We start from the raw sequence: 22,846 nt of genomic DNA, 5'->3' as shown, positions 1-22,846 counted from the left end.
GGGAGGGGCCTTGTGTCTGTACAACGGGCGTGACCAAGGGGCAGAAAACCTATTTCTGAATGTCAGTGGGTGGACAGCTTCTGCAGTTACCTGAGAGCATTTCCATCAGCTAAGGTTGGCTTGACAGGAGCATTTCTGCATTCATGTCTGATAGAAACCAGTCAGGCCCGTGTTTTCTGTGGATCTTTCTCGTTCAGGTGACCTGTCTACCCAAGGACCAGGTGACCTTAGACTCAAACACATCATCACAGGCAAGTGTGAAAACCAGATTTTTTGGTAAACACCTTGTCCTTCGACAGTGGCTCAGCAGCTTCTTTATTGACCACACCTGAGCACCTTGAGAAACACTGATGTGTAAGGCCCAAACGTGAAAAAGACAACAGCCTCCTTCAGTGTGCCCTGAAACCCAGAACCTTGGTGGGCAGAAGGACAGCCTCGTGGGCCCCTTATTTCTGTTCTTTGTTCCTGACAGAGGCAGTATTTTTAAGGCATTTTTTCTATTTCAATGGCCAGCGGTAGCTATCAAAGTATGAGAAGTAACATACCTCCTTTGTCAGTTCAGCCTGTGGATGATTATATGGTGATAAACTATCTGAAAATGTGATCTTTGCCATTATGTCGGGAAAGCACTCTATGAGGGCCAGCAATGTCTCTGGCTTTCACTGCCACAATCTTCATGAAAACACTTTGGTTTCAGTTTCCTTCGCCCGTCGGAGCAGCTCAGGTGACCACAGCTAGCAGTCACTTCCCCGTTTCCCCCAGCTATTCCCGGCCAGGGAATGCGGAGGATCCCGGGAAATCTCCCCCTCACCCGGGGGGCGGAACCAATACGTGGCGCGCGCAGACGTAGCGCCCGCTGATTGGTCAGCAGCGCCGTCCGTCATGGCAAGGGGTGGGCGGGGCCGCGCGTGCCGGCGTTGCCGGGTAACGGCCGCCCTGGGCAATGGCGGCGGGGCCGCCCCGCGGTGAGGGGGGAGCGGAGCCGGGAGCGGGGGCGGCCGGGCCGACACCCCTTGTGGGGACGGGGGGCTGGTGGGCAGGAGGGGGCGTGGGCGGAGGGGCCATGTTGGGGCTGGGTGTGAGGAAAAGGGTGGTGGGGGGGGCCTTGTTTGGAGGGTGTGCGCAGAGCGGGGGGAAGGGACCTAAATGGGTGTAGGTCTCCTCAGAGGTCGCCCCTTCTCTTGCTGCTGAGCGGTGTAGGGTGGTATCAGGTGCTGGGAGAAGCCAGCAATGTGGTGGTTCCAGGTGCTCCGTGTTGGAGTGAGAGGCTTTCCATCCCTAAATAAATCCGCCTTGCCTGTTGTAATTTCCAATGTCCTGTTGTAATTTCCCAGTAACACTCGCTTTTGTTGCAGGTTGGTGCCTGGCGATATAAAGTCGTAGGAATAGCCGGCAAAACTGCTTAGGATTGTGTTGAAAATGCTGGGAGAGAAAAAGCAATTAATGGTGACAAGAGACCTTTACACAGACCCCACGTTTCCGGCCAGTGATACCTCTATATTCTTTGATTATTGTACCCCGCTTGCCCAATTCAGGGGCGAGATATCTTGGTTGAGACCTAAGGTGAGTTTTAAGGTATAAAGGGCTTATTTTAGCAGAACTGGGCTTTCAGGTAGTAAATGCAAGTTAGCATTGAATGACTGCTTCTGGATGTTTTTTTTTTTGTTTAGAAATACATAAATGATAAAACCAATGTATGTCAGCGTTAACAATACATGAGTAACAGTTTTTAAGTCTGGGTGCTCATTTGTAGGCTTGATTTAAATCCTTTTGTAGAGCTTTTAAATTTCATGGCAGTAGTAGAAATTCAGATATTTTATTATAAATATGTTTCATTATGCAGATAACATACATACCAAGTTGGAATGCAGCATTATGTCACTCCCGAATTTTTTGGTACATTGCATAACTGTCTTGAAAATGGGTAATTGGATTTTAGAATTTTTCAGAAGCCTATGGGGTTTTCTTTTTGTAGTTGTTGATTTCTTTGATAACAAGAAAGAAAACTTCTAAAGTTTATAACTTGTCATATGACTTGTATTGCTTTTAAACATATAGCTGGGTTGCAGAGCAAGCTGTATTAGAGCTAAAAGCTTTAGAATGCATTTCTGCAGTACACCCATTTAAAGTGAAGTATTTATGATACTGCCTTTGTGTGGAGGGGAAAAAAAAGGCTATAAAAATTTAATGGAGGAAAAAAGTATGTTGTCTTGAGTTGTATTTTCTCCCCTGTGTCTGGGGCTCTCTGTAGAACAGTGACAGAGCTGTTGATTATCAGGTGTAATTGGCAAACAAATGATTTCACAGTGTGCAGGTTCCTGCTTTTGTACTTTACACCTTGATTGCTACTGAGGGCTGATGAGTTAATTCCCATCTCTTGCAGTGTTTGTGTATAAGAAAAACCATTTCACAAACTCAGTTTCAGATCTGATTGAGTATTCAAGACTTTGCATCTGAAATTGCATCTTGTGCTACCAACTAATCTATTTTTATGTGTCCTAGGAGAGGTTTTTCCCTTGTTCTAATTTTGAGATTTTTGTAACTTGGGGTGTGCAGTTCAATGTGGATGGCATCAGCCCTGTCGCAGTTGATCATAAGTCTAGGAAGGAGCTGACGAATTATGTTGTCTTTCACTTATTACTGCTTCTGCTAAGGTTGCACCTGATGGTGACAGTTGTGTGCTGAAATTCATGTGGGAACTAGATCTGCATTCACGAAGTACCTGCAAAATGCCCCCACAAGCTATTTATTTGTTATTTCTTACTTAGGCTGTGTCTGAAAAGGAAATTTTCTAGACATAAAAATTCTCTTGTTCTATGAGAGATCTCTGGAGCCGTCCCAGTCCCTGCAACACAGACTTTCTTAGAATATCATGCAGAATTTGGCTTTAACTGCTCTTCTTTTATTTTTAGGACATTTGTTCTTCTCCTCGGTTATTTTCAAACAATCTGCAGGATGTGCAAGTAAAACAAGGAATTTTGGGAGACTGTTGGTTCCTGTGTGCCTGTGTAGCTTTGCAGAAGAGCAAATACTTACTGAACAAGGTATGGAGAAGTTTCATGTTAGAGAAGTTTTCTTCACCTAATTGACATTTGTGTATTGTTCTGGAGTCCCAAGCTGCCAAATGAGTATTGGCTTCATTATGCTCAGTTTCACTGGTTTTATCACATTTTTTTTCTGTATTTGTTACAAATGGTTGATGTTCAGTATATTTTAAACTGGTTTTATTTGCAAAAAGAACCCCAACAAAAACCATTAATTCGTTGTTTGTCTTGATTTTTGGCTTTTGCCTTCCAGGTAATCCCTCCAGGTCAGCCCAGCTGGACAGATGAGTCCTACCAAGGCTGTTTCACGTGCCGGGTCTGGCAGTTTGGCCACTGGGTGGAAGTGACCATCGACGATCGCCTGCCTTGCCTTGGGGGCAAACTCTGCTTTTCCCAGTGTCAGACAGAGGATTTGTTTTGGCTTCCACTTCTGGAAAAAGCTTATGCAAAGTATGTGAACATTGCTATTGATGGAAATAGAAGTACAATACTTGTGTATTTCTTTGCTTACTTACTTTACCTGGCTGCTTTGGGCATAGATCTGAGTGTTGTGGCTCCTGGTGGTCCCATTCTGGCTTGTGCAGAAATTGCTCTTTAAACTGTAGATCTGTAAGGTGTGCTTCCAGTTGCACATGAAGTAAGATAGTCTTAGGGAGGGAATTCTGATCAAAAGTAAGAGCTGCAATGAATTTTCAGGATTCAAATGATGTTTGTTAAGTCATTGTCCGTTAGTTATCCAATTTGTTAAAGGAAGATGAGAGCTCAATGAAAAGCAGAAAGCATGCAGATATTTTCGTGGAAAGCAACAATGTTATGTAAGTTTGTGCTAGTTGAGAATCTAGTTGTGTGAGTTTCACTGCTCTTTTGTATAATTTGATAGTTTACTGTTTAGGAAGAAAATGCAGCTATTGTATGGTTTATGGCACATCAATGGAAAAGCTGTCCAGATGGACAAACAATTTGGAGACAAAATGCACTGGTAAGACAGACATCTAATGTCCCAAAGAATCTGAGCAGAAGATTATGTGGTTGCCAGCAGAGGGCAGAGGCAGACTTTGTGTGAAATTACTTACCCAGCTGTAGATACATTGAGCAGAAGCTGTGAAGCACCAGTGTCATGTTAAAGCTTCTCTGTAGGTTTTGAAATGTAATATTTCTTTGTTTTCTGCAGAGATGTTATTTTTGAATTTATAATTCTATTTTAGTCTTGATTTCTTTTGCTGTATTTTGCATCTGCTACATCAGGTGGGGCAATCTCTTGATCTGCTTAGGTTGTTGAGGGAAGTGCTACTCTGGTTATTTGTGCAGAGTGAATAAAGGATAAATGAAGGGGAAGAAATATTTTTATTTATACAGAATGCAGTTAGTATATCACAAAGATAATGTAGAGCATGGATGATAAGGTACAAATGACTAGTACTAGACAACAGCAGTTTTTTAAATAGGACAGAGAGAATGTAAGAAACTTCCCATCAAACAGTGGAGTATCCAATGGCTTACATATTCTTTAGATGTTGTATTCTGTATAAATAAAATAGTCTGTGCTTTCTCTTGCCTGATTTGGGTTATGGGGTAGGGTACAGTCATGATTGTGATATAGAGTGGGGTTGCAAGTGTGTAGGAACTGTGTTTCTTTTGTTCTTCTGTCTGTACAAACTTTTTCTTGGTGTTTTTTTAAAATTTTTTTGGTTTAATTTTTTAGAGTGCATGGATCTTATGAGCAGTTGTGGGCAGGACAGGTGGCAGATGCTTTGGTTGATCTGACTGGAGGAATTGCTGAAAGATGGACCCTGAAAGGCCCTGGAAAAGATGTGGAGAAAGAGAAGACAGGCATGGTTTTGGAGAAAGCAGTGTTTAGAAGATTAATGAATCTGAAGGAACAGTGTGTAATAAGCTGTTCAGTCCTCAACTCCAGACAAGGTGATAGTAAATGTCTCTATTAGCAGGCTTCAAAGCACAAGGCAGCTGGCAAATACAAGTGCTGATTCTAGTACCGTGCCAGTTTCATGGTGCAATTTTAGATAAGTTTGGATAAATAAAGATTTAAGGATGTTACTGAGTTCAGGATGGGAGGGTGCTTTTGAAAAGTGCTTTCTTATATTAGAATATGGTCAGATCTCAAAAACAGATGCACCCCCCCCTGGATGAACTCCCTCAAAAACAACCTTGAAAACCCCAATGAATTTCAGCATGGTGAATATGTAGGGTTTGAGATCAAGGAGTGAGTCAATACACTTGGAAATGTTACTTTATTTCTCTATGGTCACATTTAAAATGAACTGTTTGGGGTTTCTTTGTGCTGTTCTAATACAGATTTTAAAACAACTTCCTTTTGTTGCAAAATTGCCTTCTTTCACTGGATACTTTAACGTCACTGCGAAATATGGAACTGATTCTTTTGTTTATTTTCAATTTTTTTTTTCCTATTTAGGTGCAAGTGAACTAGGAGAATTTCATGCCTTTATTGTGATAGACAGAGTGAATCTGTCTGAAGTGTCAGGCAAGGAAATCTTCCTACTACGAATACGAAATCCTTGGGGGAGGCGGTGCTGGAAAGGGCCCTGGTGTGAGGGGTGAGCAGTTTTATATTCATTTGGAAAACCATTTGTGATAGTTCTGAAGCACAAAGCTTATCTATGTATTGCATAGGCAAACACTGCTAATAATCTGTAGCAGAGGAGAGAGGCTTCAGTGTGTGTACAATCCTTTAGAGAGTTGGGAGTTCACACAGCTCATTGGTTCTGAGGCTCATCATTTTGTTCTCCTGGTTTTGGCAATCTAAATTTTTTTAATAACCTTTTTGTTTATCAAATCATCATATCTTTTTATAGAGACAAACCTAAGGTGTTGGCTAATTTTCTGTTTCTGATTTTTGTGGTGCTTTTTTGTTATTCTGCCATTGATCTAAGTATCTTTGATCATGTTTGTTTCTTGTCACTCAGCTTTACTTGACTCTTTTCATTTGCTTCTGGCTCAGCTGCAGAAAACAAGCAAAGGAGTAATTATAAAACTAAATATAGCAGAAGGAAGGATTTCACATTGAAGTTTTGACCCTTTGAATGAAGGATGCTTATGCTTGTTGCTTGTGTGCTCTCTTTTCTGTAGATTGGGATAAGTAGGAGAAGCTGGAACTGAGTCCATATAAAGTAGAAATAGAGAAGAGAACTGTTTTAAAGGACTTACAGAAATATGTGTAGCAGCTCAAATAGCAAAGTAGCAAGAATGAAAGGGCAGACCCTGCTAGCTTATTTTGAAAAATGTTAGCATGTTTTGACTGTACAAAAGAACGTGCAATTCTTGACCCAAGCAACAAGCATTCAGCATTAAAATATGTTAACAATGTGGGGATGTTAGTGAGCATTGTAGAAATGCTTTTTTCCCCTGAGTTAGAAAAATAATTTGATTGCATTTATTGAGAGCTTCAGTTGATGTTTTTTGCTTTTGACAGTGTTTTGGTTATACACTTGGTCTCTTGTAGTTTCTTTGTGAAAGAGTAAGTTGCCATGTAGTTGCAAGAGGATAGGGTTTCATTGGGTGACCTTAGAACCCTGTTTTATTCAAGTGCAGAGCTATTCTTTTTTTGTTAGTGAAACAATGGAAAATGTTGAAACTACTAGCTTTTAATGAGCCCTAAATAAGGAGGTGCTTAAATTCTTGGTTTATCGAGACTTGGCAAGCAGATTCATGGGGAAACCAGCTGCTTAATACAAATGGCAGTTTTTGATGTAAAGCATTAAAATTCTTTCAGAACAATCACAGTGCAGCTGGTTTTACTTTTTTGTCTCCTTTTTTAAGCAACAGTTAAAAATCTTTATTTTGTTCTTGGACTTCTTACTGTAATGACTGTTGTAAACAAAGCACCTATTTCACCTAGAAGTCTGTTCTGCATCCAGTCTGGTGTTAGGCTGTTTCTAAGTTTTCTTTGATAAGTTATGACTTGTGTTTCCTGTGATCCCTCTCACTGAACAGCAATGTGTAGAGAAATTTTCAATGCAATTATTTCACAATAAAATGGAGAAGTCTCTTCTTACTGTCCTGCTCCCTAAGATATTTGGTAGAATATTGTTCCGGAACTCTGTTGGGCAACAAGCTGAATGTTAACTTTGGTCTTATATGCAGCGGTCAAGGATGGAACCAGCTAGATCCAGCAGTTGCTTCAGAACTCCTCTCCCAGATCCTAGAGGGAGAATTCTGGGTGGATGAAGAGGAATTTTTCAGGGAATTTGATGAGATTACTGTGGGCTTTCCAGTCAATGAGGAAGGACAACTTCAGAGCCTCTATACAGGTGTGGTATGAGAAAACATGTTTCTCATGCAAATGACATTATGTCAATGGGAAGGATTGATTTGAATTGCAAATGGATGCAACTAGACCATAATTTCTCTTTCTCAATTTTTCCCTCTCCTTTAGATCTATAGGCCTTTTCTGTCTCTACTGAAAAACAGAAGGACAAGTGGAAATTAAAGATATTTAGAGAAGCCATTGATATTTCTATGAATTACTTGCTAGCTGGTTTAGAGATTAGTGTCCTCTGTCTAGAAGGCTGTTATTCTGGACAGCCCTGTGATGTTTTGTTTTTAATGGTAGATACACTTGAGATTTCTAGTAACAGTTTCTTCTTGTAAAAATCATGTCATCGGTCTGTCATTACCAACTGTGGCATTAATTCTCATGCCTTTTGAAGTCTTGGTCATGAATTTCTGCTTTGGGGAGGTGTCAGGCTATGACATCATGTTTTCTTGTGCTGGGGAATCTCTGCCATGTATCTATTGTATAAAATTAAGTAGCTTCCTGTGTCTGAAATCCACACCATGTGTTTTTTGCTTTGTTAGAGAAAGTGCTGTGTCACTCACAGAATCTCTTTGGATCCTGGGTGAGAGGGCAGTCTGCAGGTGGCTGCCGCAACAACAGCAGCTTCCCTACCAACCCCAAGTTCTGGCTGAGGGTCTGTGAATCGAGTGAGGTGTGCATTGCTCTGCTGCAGAAACACAGGAAATACAGCACTGACTGGGCTGGAAGGATTCAAAATCCAACCCGCTTAGCAGAGGAGAATCCATTTTTGACTCAAGGCATACAAGGAAAGAATTACCAGGCTGTGGGATTGCATGTCTGGAAGGTAATACACAAGTGACATTTTTCTCTTTGCAAATAGAAGTTTAAAAGCATTACTGAAACATTTGAGTAAAATCATTCATTTCCCATGGCAGTGATACGATTCAACTGGTCACAGTTTTCTATCTCTGATTTATGCTGGAATGGTTCTGTTTATCTCACAGTTACTGTCTGTACAAACTATTAGTAGACTGGTACTTTCTTCTTATCAGTGAGCACTTGGGATTGTTCCAAACTAGTGCATGACATTTCAGGCTGATAACTTGAAGCCATTCCTAAATTTACTCCTCCTGAGTATTGACTCTTCCTACTTCTCTTTGATGTTCAACTCATCTGCTGATACTCTTGTCTTTGTTTCATTTGTAAATGTATGCATTTAAAAAAATGTTCTAAACAATATTTGATAATTTTTAGTTTTATTGAAAGTTACTCATTTTTCCTAAACCACTACACATCATTATGCATCTATTCTAGGTGGAGAAGAAACGATTTAACCTTCCAAAGACCCTCTCTGCTCCTCCAGTTGTAGGTACCATCTGCCATTCCTACGATAGAGAAGTCCATGTGTGCTGTGACCTTTCACCTGGCTTTTATCTTGTTGTTCCCAGCACCTTTCTGAAAGATGCAGTAGGGAATTTCTTGCTTCGTGTATTTTCAACGGGAAGGATCTCTCTCAGGTAGGTTTAAAACAAAACAGAACATTTCGTATAATTATTGCTTTAAATACAAGTGTAGCACTAAGTGGAAATGTTCAAAATATTTTGAAGAGTTGTGCAGAGTGCCAGGTAACAGCATTGTATTGTCTTTGAATTCATGCAAGTAGTGCCCCAGCTCCTTGTTTTTGTCATGAAGCTGCTACTACATCTTATTAAAATACTAATCATAAGTAGCCAGATGAGTAGCATCTTGACTCTAAACTGCAGCTTAGTGCTATATGCAGAGGCAAAATTTAGTGTTGGCAACTGTTTAAAAGCTGGTCAGATTTGTTTATATTCTGATAGTACATATTTTATACATTTTAGTTTCTTTTCTGTCTTATGTTTGATAGTGAGCTAAAGCCACCACCCACGGATGCTGCCCTCTGTGAAGAACTCCCAGCTGGTGAATGGGAGACAGTGCAGCTGCATGGTTGCTGGAAGAATGGGCTAAATGCTGGAGGTAGCAGGAACTTCTCCTCCTTTCATACCAATCCCTGCTTTCCCCTCTCCATTCCTGCAGGACCGGGAAAAACCACTGTGAAAGTCACCCTCCGTCAGCACTGCCTGGATAGCAAGTGTTGTCCAATAGGTTTCCATATTTTCCAGGTAAGGCTTCTGGTCAGTTCGATTGCTCATTTGCCAAGGGTGAAGGTTAGCCTGTGAGCACAGGGCTCCTTGCAGTTTGCAAGGGACTTTCTTCTTCTAGGAGAAACACAAGCTGACTCTGGGAAGTAATGCCCATGAAAGATATGGAATAACTTACATAGTTACATGGCATAGTAACCAGATAATTAGTTCCACTGAATTCTTACAAGGTTCTGAATTAGTTTTAGCAACAATGAACTCTTGAGGATTTGCAAAGAATTCTCAGTGCCCTAGCAATTGAGGACCAGACCTTTTGGTAATTCATCACGAACACTTAACTTTCTTCATGTCTAATAATTATATGTGCTAGGCAAATGATACTGGATCAAAAGGACTGTGATATCTTGAGCAGGCGATCAGAAGTAAAACAAGATTTGATTTGGTATGGATAGATACAGGTTCTACATGTGTGTGCTAGTGATCAACTGCGTAAATGTAGCCTAAGAAGCTGCTGCTTAAGTAACTATTTTGCAGAGAAAGGTAGCTTCATTTTTAGAACTCATGCTTCAAAAGAAGGTTAAGTGAAAAATCTGAAGCTGGGCATCAGAAGTAATCATAAAACTTCAAATATATAATATGTGAAGAAAGATTGGCATTTTGTATGCCTATAGGAGACTGAGATGAAGTCTAATATGACTTTTTAGTACAGGAAAGACTACTAGATATAGGAAGGACACAGTCTGTTCAGCAAATCCCTGAGGTGAAAAACAACTGCTTTAGGCTGTAGTAGGGAAGAGTGAGGTTAGATAACAGAGGAAGCTCTAGAGCTATGTGAGTAGAGGGTTCTATACATTGTCTACAAACAGGCTAGGAATGATTCATCTGTTCTTAGTACTGCCATCTGGGTTTTCCAGAAGCTTTTCCATTCCTCTTCTCTCTAGCTCTGTACAGCAGAGTGAGTATTTCGAGCGGAATAGAGATGGACCATATCACACTGTAGTGTCACAGGAATGAAACATTGTGAGCCCTGAAACAGATGAAAAGGTAGGCATGTTTACATTCTTTTTTTGCAGGTGCCTAACAGCAGCTGGAAACCACAAACTACTTCTTTTGTACACTTGGAGCCACTGGTGAGCTGTGTACCTCACTGCTATTCCCAGGAAGTCAGCCGACTTTGCAGGCTTCCTGCAGGAAGTTATGTCATTATACCTTCTACATACTTGCCCAGTACAGAAGGCAATTTTACACTGGTCATAGCAACCAAAATAGACAGGTAAAATGATGTTGCCTTCTATTTGCTTTAGTTTTTTTTAATGCATGTATTATAGGATGCATGGAAACAACTGCAGTAACGTGTTCTCTTGATGGAAATTTTTTGTAAAGTCTTTGTATTTCTGTTGTTTTTGCATGCAATGCTTACCACTTTGATTATGTTGGAAGAACGACTAAAAAAGTAGTATTTGTTAAATCTTCTTGCATTAATTGCTGAATATCAGATGTCTAGTGCTGGAGGAGATGACATTAAAGTAATTGATTACCTGTATCATCCATGTTAGGATTTATGTTGAAATTTAACAACACCTTTTAATAATCAGGGTTGTTTTTGAGAAAATGTGATGAGTAGTCAGCCTTATTCCAGGTAGTTCATAACTATGACGTGAAAAACAACAGCTCTGAATTAGAATTGTAAATTCCATAAGACTGCATAGAATTGCAGAAAGATTTGCTAAGGGAAAGGATGTGGAACGAAGTCTGATATAACTTCTCTTTTGAAACTGGGATAAATACTTGATATTTGCAAGATTCACAATGCTTTGTGCAGAAATAAGCGTGGTTTGGGTTTTCAACAGGAAGCACATTCACAGCCAGGAGACACTTGGACAAGTATTACAAGAGGCAAGTGATATATTTTAATGGATGTGTTTTGATGTATTCATTCTTGGTGTCACCACAGATCTGCTTGTTTTAACTATATATTGTATCCTTCCTCCATCTGATTGGTTTTAATATTTGGTGTCCTCTGTATCGTGATTTTAAAATTCTAATGATGTTATAGTGCTGTAAAGGCTTAAGAAAGCACAGCAAAATGAGAAGATCAGGTTTTTATTTGTTTCTCTACAGCCAGCCCATGCAGCATCCCACCATTATAATCCCTCCTGGAGTGCAAGTTGTTTTGATCAAGTTAATGACAGCTATTTCAGATTTTGATTTTGTTTTGCTTGATTAGATAGGCATGTAGTATAAAAAGGTTGGATGTGAATGCTGAGTAACTAATACTTATGGTGTTTTTACTGGGTGCAGAGGAGAACTTTGGTTAAAATTTTTTTAAATTAAAAAATATTGTTTTAACAGTAGTTTAAAGATAGCTGATTTAGTTGGTGGATCAAAACACGCCCTTGATAACGCTCTGCTTATTAGGTGAAACAAGACATCTAAATACTTGGGTCTTTCCCTTTGAGGTTTGAACAAAACAAAAATTGTAGGGAAAACTCTTCACCCAAGTTTAGAAGTGGTTTACTCATTTTCTTAATCTGGGTCATGTTGACCAGTGATGACATTTTGTTCTTAAAGCCACACGGACAGTATGGATTTTGTGTGCTTCACAAAATGGGCACAGACCTGTGTGTACTTTCCATATGGTTCCTGTTACTTTAATATTTAGGAGCTGACCCGTGTAATGAAAGTCCTTTGTTGCCATTGTTTTGGGAACAAAATGTTGCAGGGCCGTTATATCAAAAGGGATCTATTCAAACTTATGTTTCTTTATATTATTTCATGGAAACAGAATCAAAGAAACAAACAGTTTAAATTCTTCAGGACAGTTTCAAGGATCTGGAAATTAGGGTTATATTTTTCTTATCAGTGGGAGAAATTAATGCCTGAATCTAATCTTCAACAACATGGGCTTTTCTGAAGACTGGACTTTAAACTTTCTGGGGTTTAGCTCCTGGGGGATCCAGGCAGTCTGCATCACTTTGGGCTAGTGACTTCTAAGGGATTCATAACAACAGCAGAGCTGGATGTCAGTGTATTTTTCGAAAAGTTTGATTGTGTTCTCTAGTTACTGAAGTGATGGTATTTGTGAATTTTAAAGTTTGTTTTTTTCTAAAGATGTTTCAGAGGAAAAGTTTGCATTTTGACTTGTGTTTCTAAATCTTTCTTTTCTCTGATTCACTTTAATTCCTTCTTGACAAAAAAAATAACTGATGAAATAGCTTTTTTTCTCTGTATTGCACATTTTTTTATAGGTTTCCTTTACAACTGTGATGAAAAGGTAAAGTGGAATTCTTACACTGTCATTTCAAGAAACATCAGAAAGCTGAGGAATGCCTCATCTCTTGCTCTTCTCAGTTTTAAATGGAATAACAAGAAGATGCTCTTAGCCCAACTGTTTTTCACTGGTACCAACTATCGGGCCTGTGATGACTTCTTTGTGAAAAATACCTCTTTTAATCATGAACACTCTGAATATTTGGTCTTCCCACATTTTTTAGAAGGAGCATTGTACAGCAAATTATAATGTACCTCAGTTCTTCAAAAATACAGAGGAAGAATGTGTGCATGTTTCAAGCCCAGCTACAGTTTTGGAAAAAAACCAGAAAATGTACATGTAAGGCCAGGTTGGATGGAGCCCTGATCAGCCTGGTCTTGTGGAATCCCCCATGGCAGGGGGATTGGAACAAGATGATCTTTAAGGTCCCTTCTAACTATAACTATTCTATGATTATGAAATAATATTTTGTGGGGGAAAATAAATTAACCTGACAGAATAACTTCAGGTGACCAACGGGGTGGTGAACATAGAGAAAAACCGGAGTCTTTTTTTCAGGTGGGACATACCTCAAGAACCATCAAAATACCCTGGAGTAGAAAAAGTCCAAGCTCATATCTGACACTGCCAGTCCTGCTGCTGAGCACTTTACCTTGGGCCCTCTATGGAACCAAGCAGATGGTGGGTTCAAAGGAAAGATTTTTTTGCTGAGTTTTTCTTTAATGAACGCCAGAAATAAAAAAGACAAGACTTGAAAAGTTTTGAACTATCCTGTCAGACTGCTTTTGTAAATCTGTAAGAGTGTGTTTTATGGAAGATCTGCCCTCACTGCAAGAAATGTGAAGTTCAAGAGATTTTTCTTAATTTATGTTTGAAAGTGTTTCTTATTCAAGCAGGATTTTTAATGTTCTATTTTCCTCAATAAAGTAACATTGAAAGTTTTAAAATGGCTTTTATTAAAAAGGTGAAAAATGTCAATGATGTCGAGTTTGCGTTTGTTCTGTGGTAGCAAACATTATAGTGTTTTAGAACCCTGGGGTTTTCACTTAGTGGAAGGGAATAATTGGAAATATTTGCAAGGAGAATCACGTCTTTGATTAGTTTTATGTCCCAGAAATATGTAGTATTCTGCTTTTGATTTTAACTACATTCTGCCATAATTTCTGCTAGTTCCTGTTGAACTTTGAAAATTGGAAGGGTATGGGATGCTTTCGGCTGAATTTTAAACTGTCAAAACCTTCCACATCTGTTGATGTGGAAAAAGAACAAAAGAAAACACCGTGAGTAATAAATCTCTACTGTGCCTACTAAAACAACTGTTGACATCTTAGTTTATTTTCTTAATTTCTTGAAAAGCTGTTCCTTTCTCTTCAAATAGGAAATTATTGGATCATACAAGAATCCTTCTAAACAGAAGGAAAGGTTTGTGAAAGTGCATGGACCCGAGTTGTGATGATACTGAGGAAGCAAAAAAAAAAGTAAGGATTTCTAAATGGGCCATGGTTATGAGAGGCCCCACACTATGCTGGTTTCTGTGTGTGTGAAGCTTATGCTACACTATATAATGCTTTGTGGGAGAGTGAAAAGCAAAGGAATCAACACTGTGTGTGTGTACACTGTTACCTCCCGTGAGAAGATGTAAGAAAAGACCTGTGGACTTGGAAGAGTAACATCTTACTGAAGAAAATTTTATTCAAGCATGCTTACTGAACAGTTGTGCCATTTTAAGAGTGTGATACCTGACAGAGCACATATGCAGGAAACTACTTGATACGGGCCACTTCTCTAAAATCCTACAGCTAATCCACTGCTACTGTAAGTGTGAAAATAGATTTTTTTTTTTGGAAATATTGTGTGTTTGTATATGCTAAAGACTTAAGTATGTGAGCTTTGGCAAGTCCACTTATTTTCATTTCAGAAAGTTCAGTAGATGAGGTCAGACCTCCTAAATAAAAACACTATTCATTTGCTGTGTTGAGCTACCTACATTTGAATATGATTGAGATAGTGAAATGTGTTTTCAAAGGATCTGCAGTTATGAACAGGTTGAAGTCTCAGCATTGTAGTGTGTTGCAGACTAGCGTGGAATAGCGCAGAGTTTATATGGATGTGGCTGCAGTATTGCACCCAAAATGTACTCCAGATTGATTTCCTTCACTCCCTCAGGGAGCTGGAATGTAAATGCCCGAAGGAGGCTGGTAAAGAAGATGAACAGTTCAACTCGTGCCATCTGTTCCCCTAGGCATACCCGGTGCCCTGCAGACGAAAACCAAGAGAGTTGGTTGAGTAAAGTTAAATTCTGTAAAAGAATTTCACATGAATTTCTACTGAGCTCCATAAATTCTGTTCATGTAAGATAATTATTTTCTATTTCCTTCTGTAAGGAGAGGAGATGCTTTTGGAGGAGGGAGGGAAACATTTAACTGAGAAACTGTGCATCTCTGTCAAGTGTTTGATTTGGTGTTTTGTTTGGGTTTGCTTGGGTTTTTTCACCCCTGGAGCATGTATGGGATTCTCCCTTCCCGTTGTTGGTTCTTGCTCTGTGAGGGCCATGAATTGCTTCTCAGCTAAGTCAGATTTTAAAAATTTGGATTCCATATACTTTAGAGTCTTGTTTCGGTTGTTGAGAAGGGAGGGGCTGGAGCATTGTGGGATGTGGTTCTGAAGCCAAGGAGAAGGATGGAATCAGGATTTCTTGAACAGAAATTTAGAAGGGTGTATTGGGTCCTTGTAGCCCTAGCACTGTCTGGAGCAGATGTGTGAGCTAAGGGAGTGAAATATGCAGTGATACATAGACTCAGTGACGCATTTTGGCATATTGTTTTCATGGGTTATTCCAGCATATCTATGTATTCCAGACTAAAAAAAAAAAAGAGCTAGATATTCAGAATATATAAATAATCTGATTACATAATCAGAAAACAACCAGAGCAAATTAAAGACATAGTCCTATTTCAGGGTTGAAATGGGAGCCCAAATTAGTTGTCTCAATTAATGGTCATTTGGTGAGTGAAAGAGGTAAGATGATAAATACCTGTTCTGCAAAGATGATTTTAGGATTTACAGGCAATTTAGGCAAATTGTTTTCAAATCTGGATTTACCACATTTAATCTGTGTGTTACTCAGTGTGCTCTTTGCTTTTTCTCTGCTAGAAGTGTGTAATAGTGTAATGTCACTGTAACACAAAAAAAGCCTCAGCTGTTTCCCAGTGGTTTTATTGGGAAATTTTTGGTAATGATATCAGTTTCCTGTTTTGTGTTGCTTTTTTTCCCACAATCTTTGTACTGGGGAAACTGGTAAACTAGAGAAACTTGCTAGAATTGTTTTATACTGTTTTTTTACTCTTTTTTTCTTTTTTTCCCTTGCCATATCTTTGAATCCCTGTGTTTTACACTGTAAGTTAGCTAAGTTGTACATTGTAATATGCTTTTGAAAAGTTACAATTTTTTTGGTTGCCAAATAATATTCTACTGAAAATACTGGATTTTGCTAGTTTTCTACAGATACAAGAAAACCTGGTGCTAGACTACTGAGGTAGGATTTAGGGGACTGAGGTTTCATTTCCTACTTCTTCACAGATTTTTTTCTGTGTATTTTGAAAAATCACATTACTTTTGTCATTGGCCTTTCTGTTTGTAAGGTGAAAATAAATCAATTTCCTGATTTAAGGGAATTACCTTGATTTAACAGGGAATTACCTTGATTTAACACATTAGGAGATACAAAGCTCAGATATCTTTATGGTAGGAAGCCTATGTATGCTGAGGAAAGAGCATTGTGTCTCCCAGCCATACTTATCCTCTGTTTGAATATATGAAAAATACAAATGCACAACAATATTTGTGGATCTTACAGTAGAAGACCTGACTTTAAATCTTTGTGTCAAATACATTTTTATAAATGTATGTTTTTAAAATCTTAGAACTTAGAAATAGTGTTTTTGACCTTGCAGGAAAACACAGCGAACAGGAATATTCAAGGTCAGGGTGTTACCTGCTGAGAAAGGTAAGAATGCCTCTTTGTTCACAAAGTTGCCATCCAAATCAAGGAAATGATCTGGGTTGAACTTCCAAGGGGTTGCCCAGTGCTCAGTATCGTACACCACAGAGTGCAGATTTGGCAACACAAGTGTGCCCTGCAAGAAACAGCAGAGATCTTGTTTCCCATGCGTGCTTGATTCTTTTTTTTTAGATTTTCCTTCTATGTCATATAAATGCTGAATATTAACAGCTCAAAGATTTAAGAAACAGGAGGGTCTCCTCTGTACCTTTTTAATGTGAAAACCCAGCAGAGTTGTACTCCTCAGGCACTGTCGAGGGACCCCAACGGAGGTGACGTTGCTGTAGCGCAAAGCCTCGTGAATCACAGCATTCGTGTAGGGCAGCTTCTTACGGTCTTCATAGCTGATGACATGGGAGGGTTCCAGAACAGCCTCTATCTCTCTTTGAACCTTTTCTGCAGAGAAATGAAAATATCTTTTTTTCCCCCCTGCTTTTTCCCCCCATTTTTTTCCAGCAGATTTTTGTATGAGAATGTTCTGTAGGAGGGAAATAAATTATATTGCTATGAAATGCATTGGCGTGGGGTTTGACTGCTGTGTAGGTTTCAGTTGAGCAAGTGCATCTCCCCAAAGCATAGGATGATGTCTCATTTAAGACAGATCCTACTTGGTGATGAGGGTAGTACAGTTCTGTGTTTCAAAAAATGGATTAAAATTTGAAATGGCAGGTATAATTTCCATTGTTTATAAGTATGCATCAGATCAGGTATCTTTAAAAAACCTTTCCACTTTGAAGGTTAGGAGGAGGCTAGGTTGCATATGAAAGGTCTTTAACTTGTTGTTCTGTCTTGCCAACCCCTTCTAGTGAGGTAAAACAGTGGCTACTACTAATTTCTGCTAGTTTTGCTGGTGAACCAGACAGGGAAGCACCTGTTTGTTTCATTTATTGACCTTCCATTTTCTAGATCTTAACTGCTGATGTACAGCATCCTGTATATCGTGATGTACATCATTTGTGTGCACAACTGAGGGATTTTTTGATGTCTTGCAAGTGGTTGAGCTAATTACACTGATGATGTTCATTATGATGTTGAATGGAGTTCTCTCTGATAGTGTTTTTGCTCACCTTGTATTTCTGGGTATTGTACCATGTAGAGCAGTGCCCAGAGAAGGGTTGTGCTTGTTGTTTCTGTCCCTCCCAGCAAAAGATCAACCACAGTCTGAACCATATTGTCTTTATTGAATGTAGAAGTAGGGTCGTCCTTGGTCTGTAGGGTATATTCACAAGAGGACTATGAAATGGATAATTTCAGACATTTCATCAGTCACATAGAAACTGTCATCGTTTGATGAAAACAGTGAGCAACCCACCAAAACAAACACTTTCACTGCTACACAAATAAAGTGTGCATGTAAAAATCCTTTGGCAGTTACTGAAACAGCAGGTGTTTGTGGTAGGCATTGAAGCCAAGGAAGGGAGAATGTGATAAACAGATACTTACTTTTGTTATTTGAGCCAGGTAGAAGTCAATGAGATCCTGTGGATCACCTGTGTTCTGTCTCTCATGAGCCTGGACCTCCTTCGTGACTAAACTGTGCATGAAGTCGTTGTATGCGAACACTTCCTGGTGAGGCCCTGGGAGACAGTGCATGAGCCATGGGAAAGCATCGTATAGCTGAGGTGTTAAACAGAAAGCAAGGAATGTGAGATCCCAGTTCTGATTCCCTGATAATTGTGAAGTCACTGCAACAAATGGGCAACCAAATTGGGATGAGGGGCAATAGACACAAGTAAAAGAGATTAAATACTGGGAATGTTATTATAGTTTACTTTTTGGATCATTACCTAATAATGTATTACCTGATAATGTAACAGGGGTTCTGAAAATGGGTGGGTAATTGAGTGCTGAATCTGACTCACAAACAGATTTTCTCAACCTTGAATTTTTTACCGTAATTTTTTTAGGCCTCCCTGTATGAAGAACCTGATAGTCTTTTAGAATGCCAGTGTGCCAAAATCTGCACAATTTAAGCAATAGCTAGGGTTTCAAGAACTTAAAAAATATTCTTGATGTGATGAAGTTGTAACCTGTATCTTACAGGAAGGTCAGAATAACTCAGATCTTGATATTAATATGAATTACATGAGAAGCAAGATATCTTTTCAAAAGAACATAAACTTGAAGACTTAGTTCTTATTAACTGCATTTCTGGATTTGCAAGACTAAATGAAAGTTAAATTTTAGAAGTTGCTTTCATTTTGAGAACTAAGAAATGCACAGTGTTCTGCAAATGACTTCTCATTGGAAATCTGTGAAAATCACTGATGATCTAGAATTTTAACTTTAGGACATGATTTACAGACATAAAGAAGGATTAGAAGCCAGTAATGACATATAGAAGGTGTGTATTGATTTATTACTTCACTGTAGCTTGTAGAACAATGGTACATTTGGAAACGGAAATGTTTGTGAATAATTGTCACTGACTTTTAATTTGTTTTGACTTGTCAAGTGCAAATGCACCTTAAGGAACAAGAACAAGAAAATTAGGTTCTTACCCTGCCCCAGATAGTACCTTGAAAATAGATCACAAAATAAATAGCTTTGATGAGTTTGCTGAAAGATTCATCCTCGCTGGAGAAGCGATGACCAAAAACAACAGCACAAATGATATTTGCAATTGCACGGGCGATGGAAGTGTGGGGGTCAAAAGGTTTGCCTGTGAATATGGGAGGTGCTGTGAGAACTTCTGAATAGACTACAACAAGAAAAATGAGGAAGACTTTTTTTTTAATGGTTAAAACAGTGGGGGATCAGACTACTTTTAGATAAATTTCATGTAAATGAAGCCTGGTTTAATACATATTAACTGCATGAATTGTAAGTGCAGGGGATCTTAATTTTCAATCTGCTCTTTACTCTTGTAAAACACAGTGATTATCAGTTTTGAGAAGACAAACATAAAGTCTCTTTTCCTTTCTCTGACTTGTGGTCTGGGCTGTATGGAAACACAAACAATTAGTTAGAGCATATGCCTTCAAATATGGAGGTAGATATTTAAGTTTGGCAGTTAAAAACCAAACCAAAAAACCACCCCCCTCCTCCCCCACCCTCTCCCCGCCAACCACCAAAAATATTTTAGAGTTTTATTTTCTTAGTTTTGCTGAAATGACTTGTCTCTTTTTGGTTTTCAAGTAGCAACTTAACAATCCAACCATATATGTATTTTTTTCCCACAGACTGAAAAGGCAAAGCTCATATAATAGGGTGGAAAACATCTGCCATTGAAAAGGATTAAATCCAGAAAAAAATAAATTGAGTACACATTTCAATGGCAAGGACAACTTTTGAAGTATACTCCTATGGAAAATGCATCCCTGACTTCAGTCCGGTGCTCTTGGTTGTTCTTGGAAAGAGTAAATACATTTATTGAGTTTAAAATTGAGAAAAGATTGCGTGGTAGGTGAAGATTTGGGCTGTACAGGAGGGACTCAGAGTATCTGGTTTTTTTCCTCTCCTACATTTTAAAGATGTGTGAATGTGTTGCTCTCGGAAAAGAGATGGGCCTAGTCCAAGGAGAGTTGGAGAGAGACCTCAGGCAACCTTTCTGTGTTTTCACATCAGTATGGAAAACGATGTGGATGAGGGATTTGGCTGCTCAGAATATTTATATTTAATTGCTTTATTTTGGCAGCTTGCTAAAATTCTATTGGTTTCTATTTCATCTAAATCTTAAAAAGAAGTTTAGCTGGATAACTGAATGATACATTCCTTGTGCTGGGGTTATTTCTCTGCCAAATCCTAAAAGTCTGCTGTCCTAGAATGACTTGTAGCAGGTCACACATTGTGTATTTTAAGGAGGGTTTTTCTATACTCCTTGAATATAAGAATTATTACCAGCTGTGTTGATAATAAACATTTTTTAAACTCTCCTTATTTAAAAAAAACAATTTTATACTACCCACTGTGCAGACAAAACATTTTTTGTAAAGAATGCAGTTAAGAAGCCAGTGAAAGTTCTACTAATATCAAAAATATCTATATTACTTGTAAAAATGTATTGTGAAACTTTTACCACCCTTAATATTTCAGGAAGAGCTCTAAGTGTTGTTCTTCTAGTGAATTTACCTTTTGTGTTTGCAAAGATGTCCACAAGGTGACAGGCCTCTGTTTGAATTTGACGCTCCAAATTGTTCTTACCGTGTGCCAGGCTTCTTATAATTGTCATGCCAAAGCGTCTCTGTTGTTTCCAGGTGTGGCCATTTGTCAGGAAAATACCTGAAAAACACAGAAACACTTAGTTCATTGCTGGGAAGGGAAATCCTTTCACTTCAGAAGGCAAATTTTGATTTAGATTAGGTTATATTTCACTGACAAGATAAAATGATTTTAGAAGCTGGGATTTGGTTTCTGAGGACTTTATGACCTCGGGCTGCTCATAAATGTGTCCTTGGAAACTGAGTGAGTTTTGGTAAGGACAGAACAGCTTTGTTTATAGATATCTTCTACATGAACAGTCCTTTGGTTTAGAAATGATACAATTGAAGGGCAACTTCTCCAGGCAAGTATTCCTTTGGATCTATCGGGAAGGAAAAAGACTGAGTGATGTGCTTTATACAACAAGAAATTTTTGGTTTTTCCTTAACATGCTTAGCTCTGCATGAAACATTTTTGCAATGAAAGCCCAGTTATGCCCTGCTACAGCAGTAGCTGATGGGTGTGCACAGGAAAACCTCTTCCTTCTTTAGACCTTGCTCCTGCCTCAGTCTTGTGTAACATCTTATACCTTTCTCGCCCATCATATCTCTGTAGAAAGGGGTGAGAGGTCTTCCAGAAACTTCTTCTGAGTGGGTGATGATGCCATCTTTTACTGCTTTGTATCCATTCAGTACAACCAGAGGTGTCTGTCCCATCCACAGTGTGTAGATGTTTCCATAGATGTTGGTTAACTGAAGAGTTGATAACAGGAAATTCATAATTATAAATCAGGGGAAGCATGCACTCAAATATCAATTTATTTAAGGGTTTTCTATTGTTGTAACTAAATCCCTTTGTCGGCATGAAATTGAATTGCGTGTTTCAGAAAAAAAAAGTCTTTCTGTTCTTAGTGTGCTTTGGGAACAGAACATAATTGTTCTTTATGGAATAGATGCTAAGGACATCTCTCAGAAGAACACCTCTGGAAATTTCACTGCAAGAAAAACAGCAGGTTACTCTGTCTGCTCTGAATCAAAGAACAAATGAATACAAGCAAAATCCCCGAGCTTTTCTCTTTATTTTAATAATGAGCCAAAATGCTAACTTAGAAAGAAAGCAAAGAAATGTTCTTGCATTCTTTTCTATAGCTTCCACAGGATTTTTCTTATTTTCCTCTGTTGTCATTCATCGTATCATGCTTATATTTTTCCTTGCAATAGTGGGAAGCAAGTTCCTTACTTTTTAAAAATAGTTTTGATTGATTTATAAAGCAGTCGTGCTGTGAACATAACAGCAATCAGATTTTCCTGCTTTGTTTTAGCAGTAACCTGTTTATGGCAGACAAAAAATCCTTTTACTGTGAAAACAAGGAAAAAAAAGAGTCTGTTTAGAGTATGTGTTTGGTCTTCTAATGGAGGTGTTTCAGTGACATTGGTGTCAGGCAAGGGGAGCTCTACTAGAAGTGGCTTACAGGACTGGATATCAACACAGAAACAGAATGAAACTGCCAAAGAAATACCATTCTGTGACAGTGCTCGTGAGAATGTAACCAAAAGAGAGAGGAAAATAGCAAGGACTAAAGCAATGTTGGGGTTTATTGCTCAGAAATATTTTTAATAATGCAGGGTCCTTAGAGTCTTTGAAACTGGCTGGTAATCAAGCTTAAGGTTTAAAAATTAGCATTTTAGGCTGTTCCAATGCAATGTACAATTTAAGTTAAAATAGATTCAGACTGATTTTCAACCACAGAGATTAAATAAATACCTTACTGAGAGTTTCTCGGCGAAGTTTGAAGTCCAGCAGCCACAAATTTCCGATGATGGGGAGAGGAACTGGTCCTGGAGGAAGCTGGGTACGCATCCATTGCAGCTTTAGGAGCTGCAAAATCAGGAGACATACTACTAGAGCTATAAAAATCTCAGTAATCCCCAACAT

General features: G+C 38.8%; 2 protein-coding genes across 4 annotated transcripts; one reads left to right on the top strand and one right to left on the bottom strand.

The window, feature by feature from the left end:
• Positions 1 to 875: 875 nt before the first annotated feature.
• Positions 876 to 13,692, top strand: CAPN10 (calpain 10). 3 transcript variants are annotated; one of them, XM_032119728.1, is made up of 14 exons: positions 876 to 965; positions 1,356 to 1,563; positions 2,913 to 3,044; positions 3,298 to 3,494; positions 4,747 to 4,964; positions 5,476 to 5,617; positions 7,164 to 7,330; positions 7,878 to 8,161; positions 8,632 to 8,834; positions 9,206 to 9,461; positions 10,514 to 10,713; positions 11,291 to 11,336; positions 12,689 to 12,714; positions 13,270 to 13,692. In XM_032119728.1, the coding sequence occupies exons 2-14, from the start codon at positions 1,420 to 1,422 to the stop codon at positions 13,331 to 13,333; spliced, it is 2,079 nt and encodes a 692-aa protein (XP_031975619.1). In that variant the 5' UTR covers positions 876 to 965; positions 1,356 to 1,419; the 3' UTR covers positions 13,334 to 13,692. The 3 variants fall into 3 exon arrangements, 2 of the variants coding, with proteins under 2 accessions (XP_031975619.1, XP_031975620.1); XR_004242117.1 differs by lacking the exons at positions 10,514 to 10,713; positions 12,689 to 12,714; positions 13,270 to 13,692 and adding an exon at positions 10,382 to 10,484 and having other exon boundaries at positions 11,291 to 11,338; XM_032119729.1 differs by lacking the exons at positions 11,291 to 11,336; positions 12,689 to 12,714; positions 13,270 to 13,692 and adding an exon at positions 10,382 to 10,395 and having other exon boundaries at positions 10,514 to 10,662.
• A 447-nt stretch (positions 13,693 to 14,139) lies between these two features.
• On the bottom strand, positions 14,140 to 22,846 carry LOC116448795 (cytochrome P450 2J2-like). Its single transcript, XM_032119732.1, has 9 exons — positions 22,676 to 22,846; positions 21,501 to 21,663; positions 20,843 to 20,992; positions 19,273 to 19,433; positions 18,215 to 18,388; positions 17,839 to 17,980; positions 16,980 to 17,167; positions 16,706 to 16,847; positions 14,140 to 14,967 (listed from the first exon to the last, which is right to left on the bottom strand). The coding sequence occupies exons 1-9, from the start codon at positions 22,844 to 22,846 to the stop codon at positions 14,789 to 14,791; spliced, it is 1,470 nt and encodes a 489-aa protein (XP_031975623.1). The 3' UTR covers positions 14,140 to 14,788.

This window comes from Corvus moneduloides, chromosome 10 (genome assembly GCF_009650955.1).
Source record: "Corvus moneduloides isolate bCorMon1 chromosome 10, bCorMon1.pri, whole genome shotgun sequence".
Classification (NCBI taxonomy): Eukaryota; Metazoa; Chordata; class Aves; order Passeriformes; family Corvidae; genus Corvus; species Corvus moneduloides.
Note: the sequence above shows the minus strand (reverse complement) of the source record. Positions and strands in the feature narration are given on the sequence as shown.

Coding starts and splice junctions, on each gene's coding strand:
- CAPN10 (XM_032119728.1), top strand. CDS start 1,420: ATGCTGGGAGAGAAAAAGCAATTAATGGTGACAAGAGACCTTTACACA. Junction 4,965..5,475: donor AGTCCTCAACTCCAGACAAG/GTGATAGTAAAT, acceptor TTTCCTATTTAG/GTGCAAGTGAACTAGGAGAA. Junction 10,714..11,290: donor ATAGCAACCAAAATAGACAG/GTAAAATGATGT, acceptor GGTTTTCAACAG/GAAGCACATTCACAGCCAGG.
- LOC116448795 (XM_032119732.1), bottom strand. CDS start 22,846: ATGTTGGGGATTACTGAGATTTTTATAGCTCTAGTAGTATGTCTCCTG. Junction 17,981..18,214: donor ACCTGGCTCAAATAACAAAA/GTAAGTATCTGT, acceptor TATACCCTACAG/ACCAAGGACGACCCTACTTC. Junction 17,168..17,838: donor ACAATACCCAGAAATACAAG/GTGAGCAAAAAC, acceptor ATTTCTCTGCAG/AAAAGGTTCAAAGAGAGATA.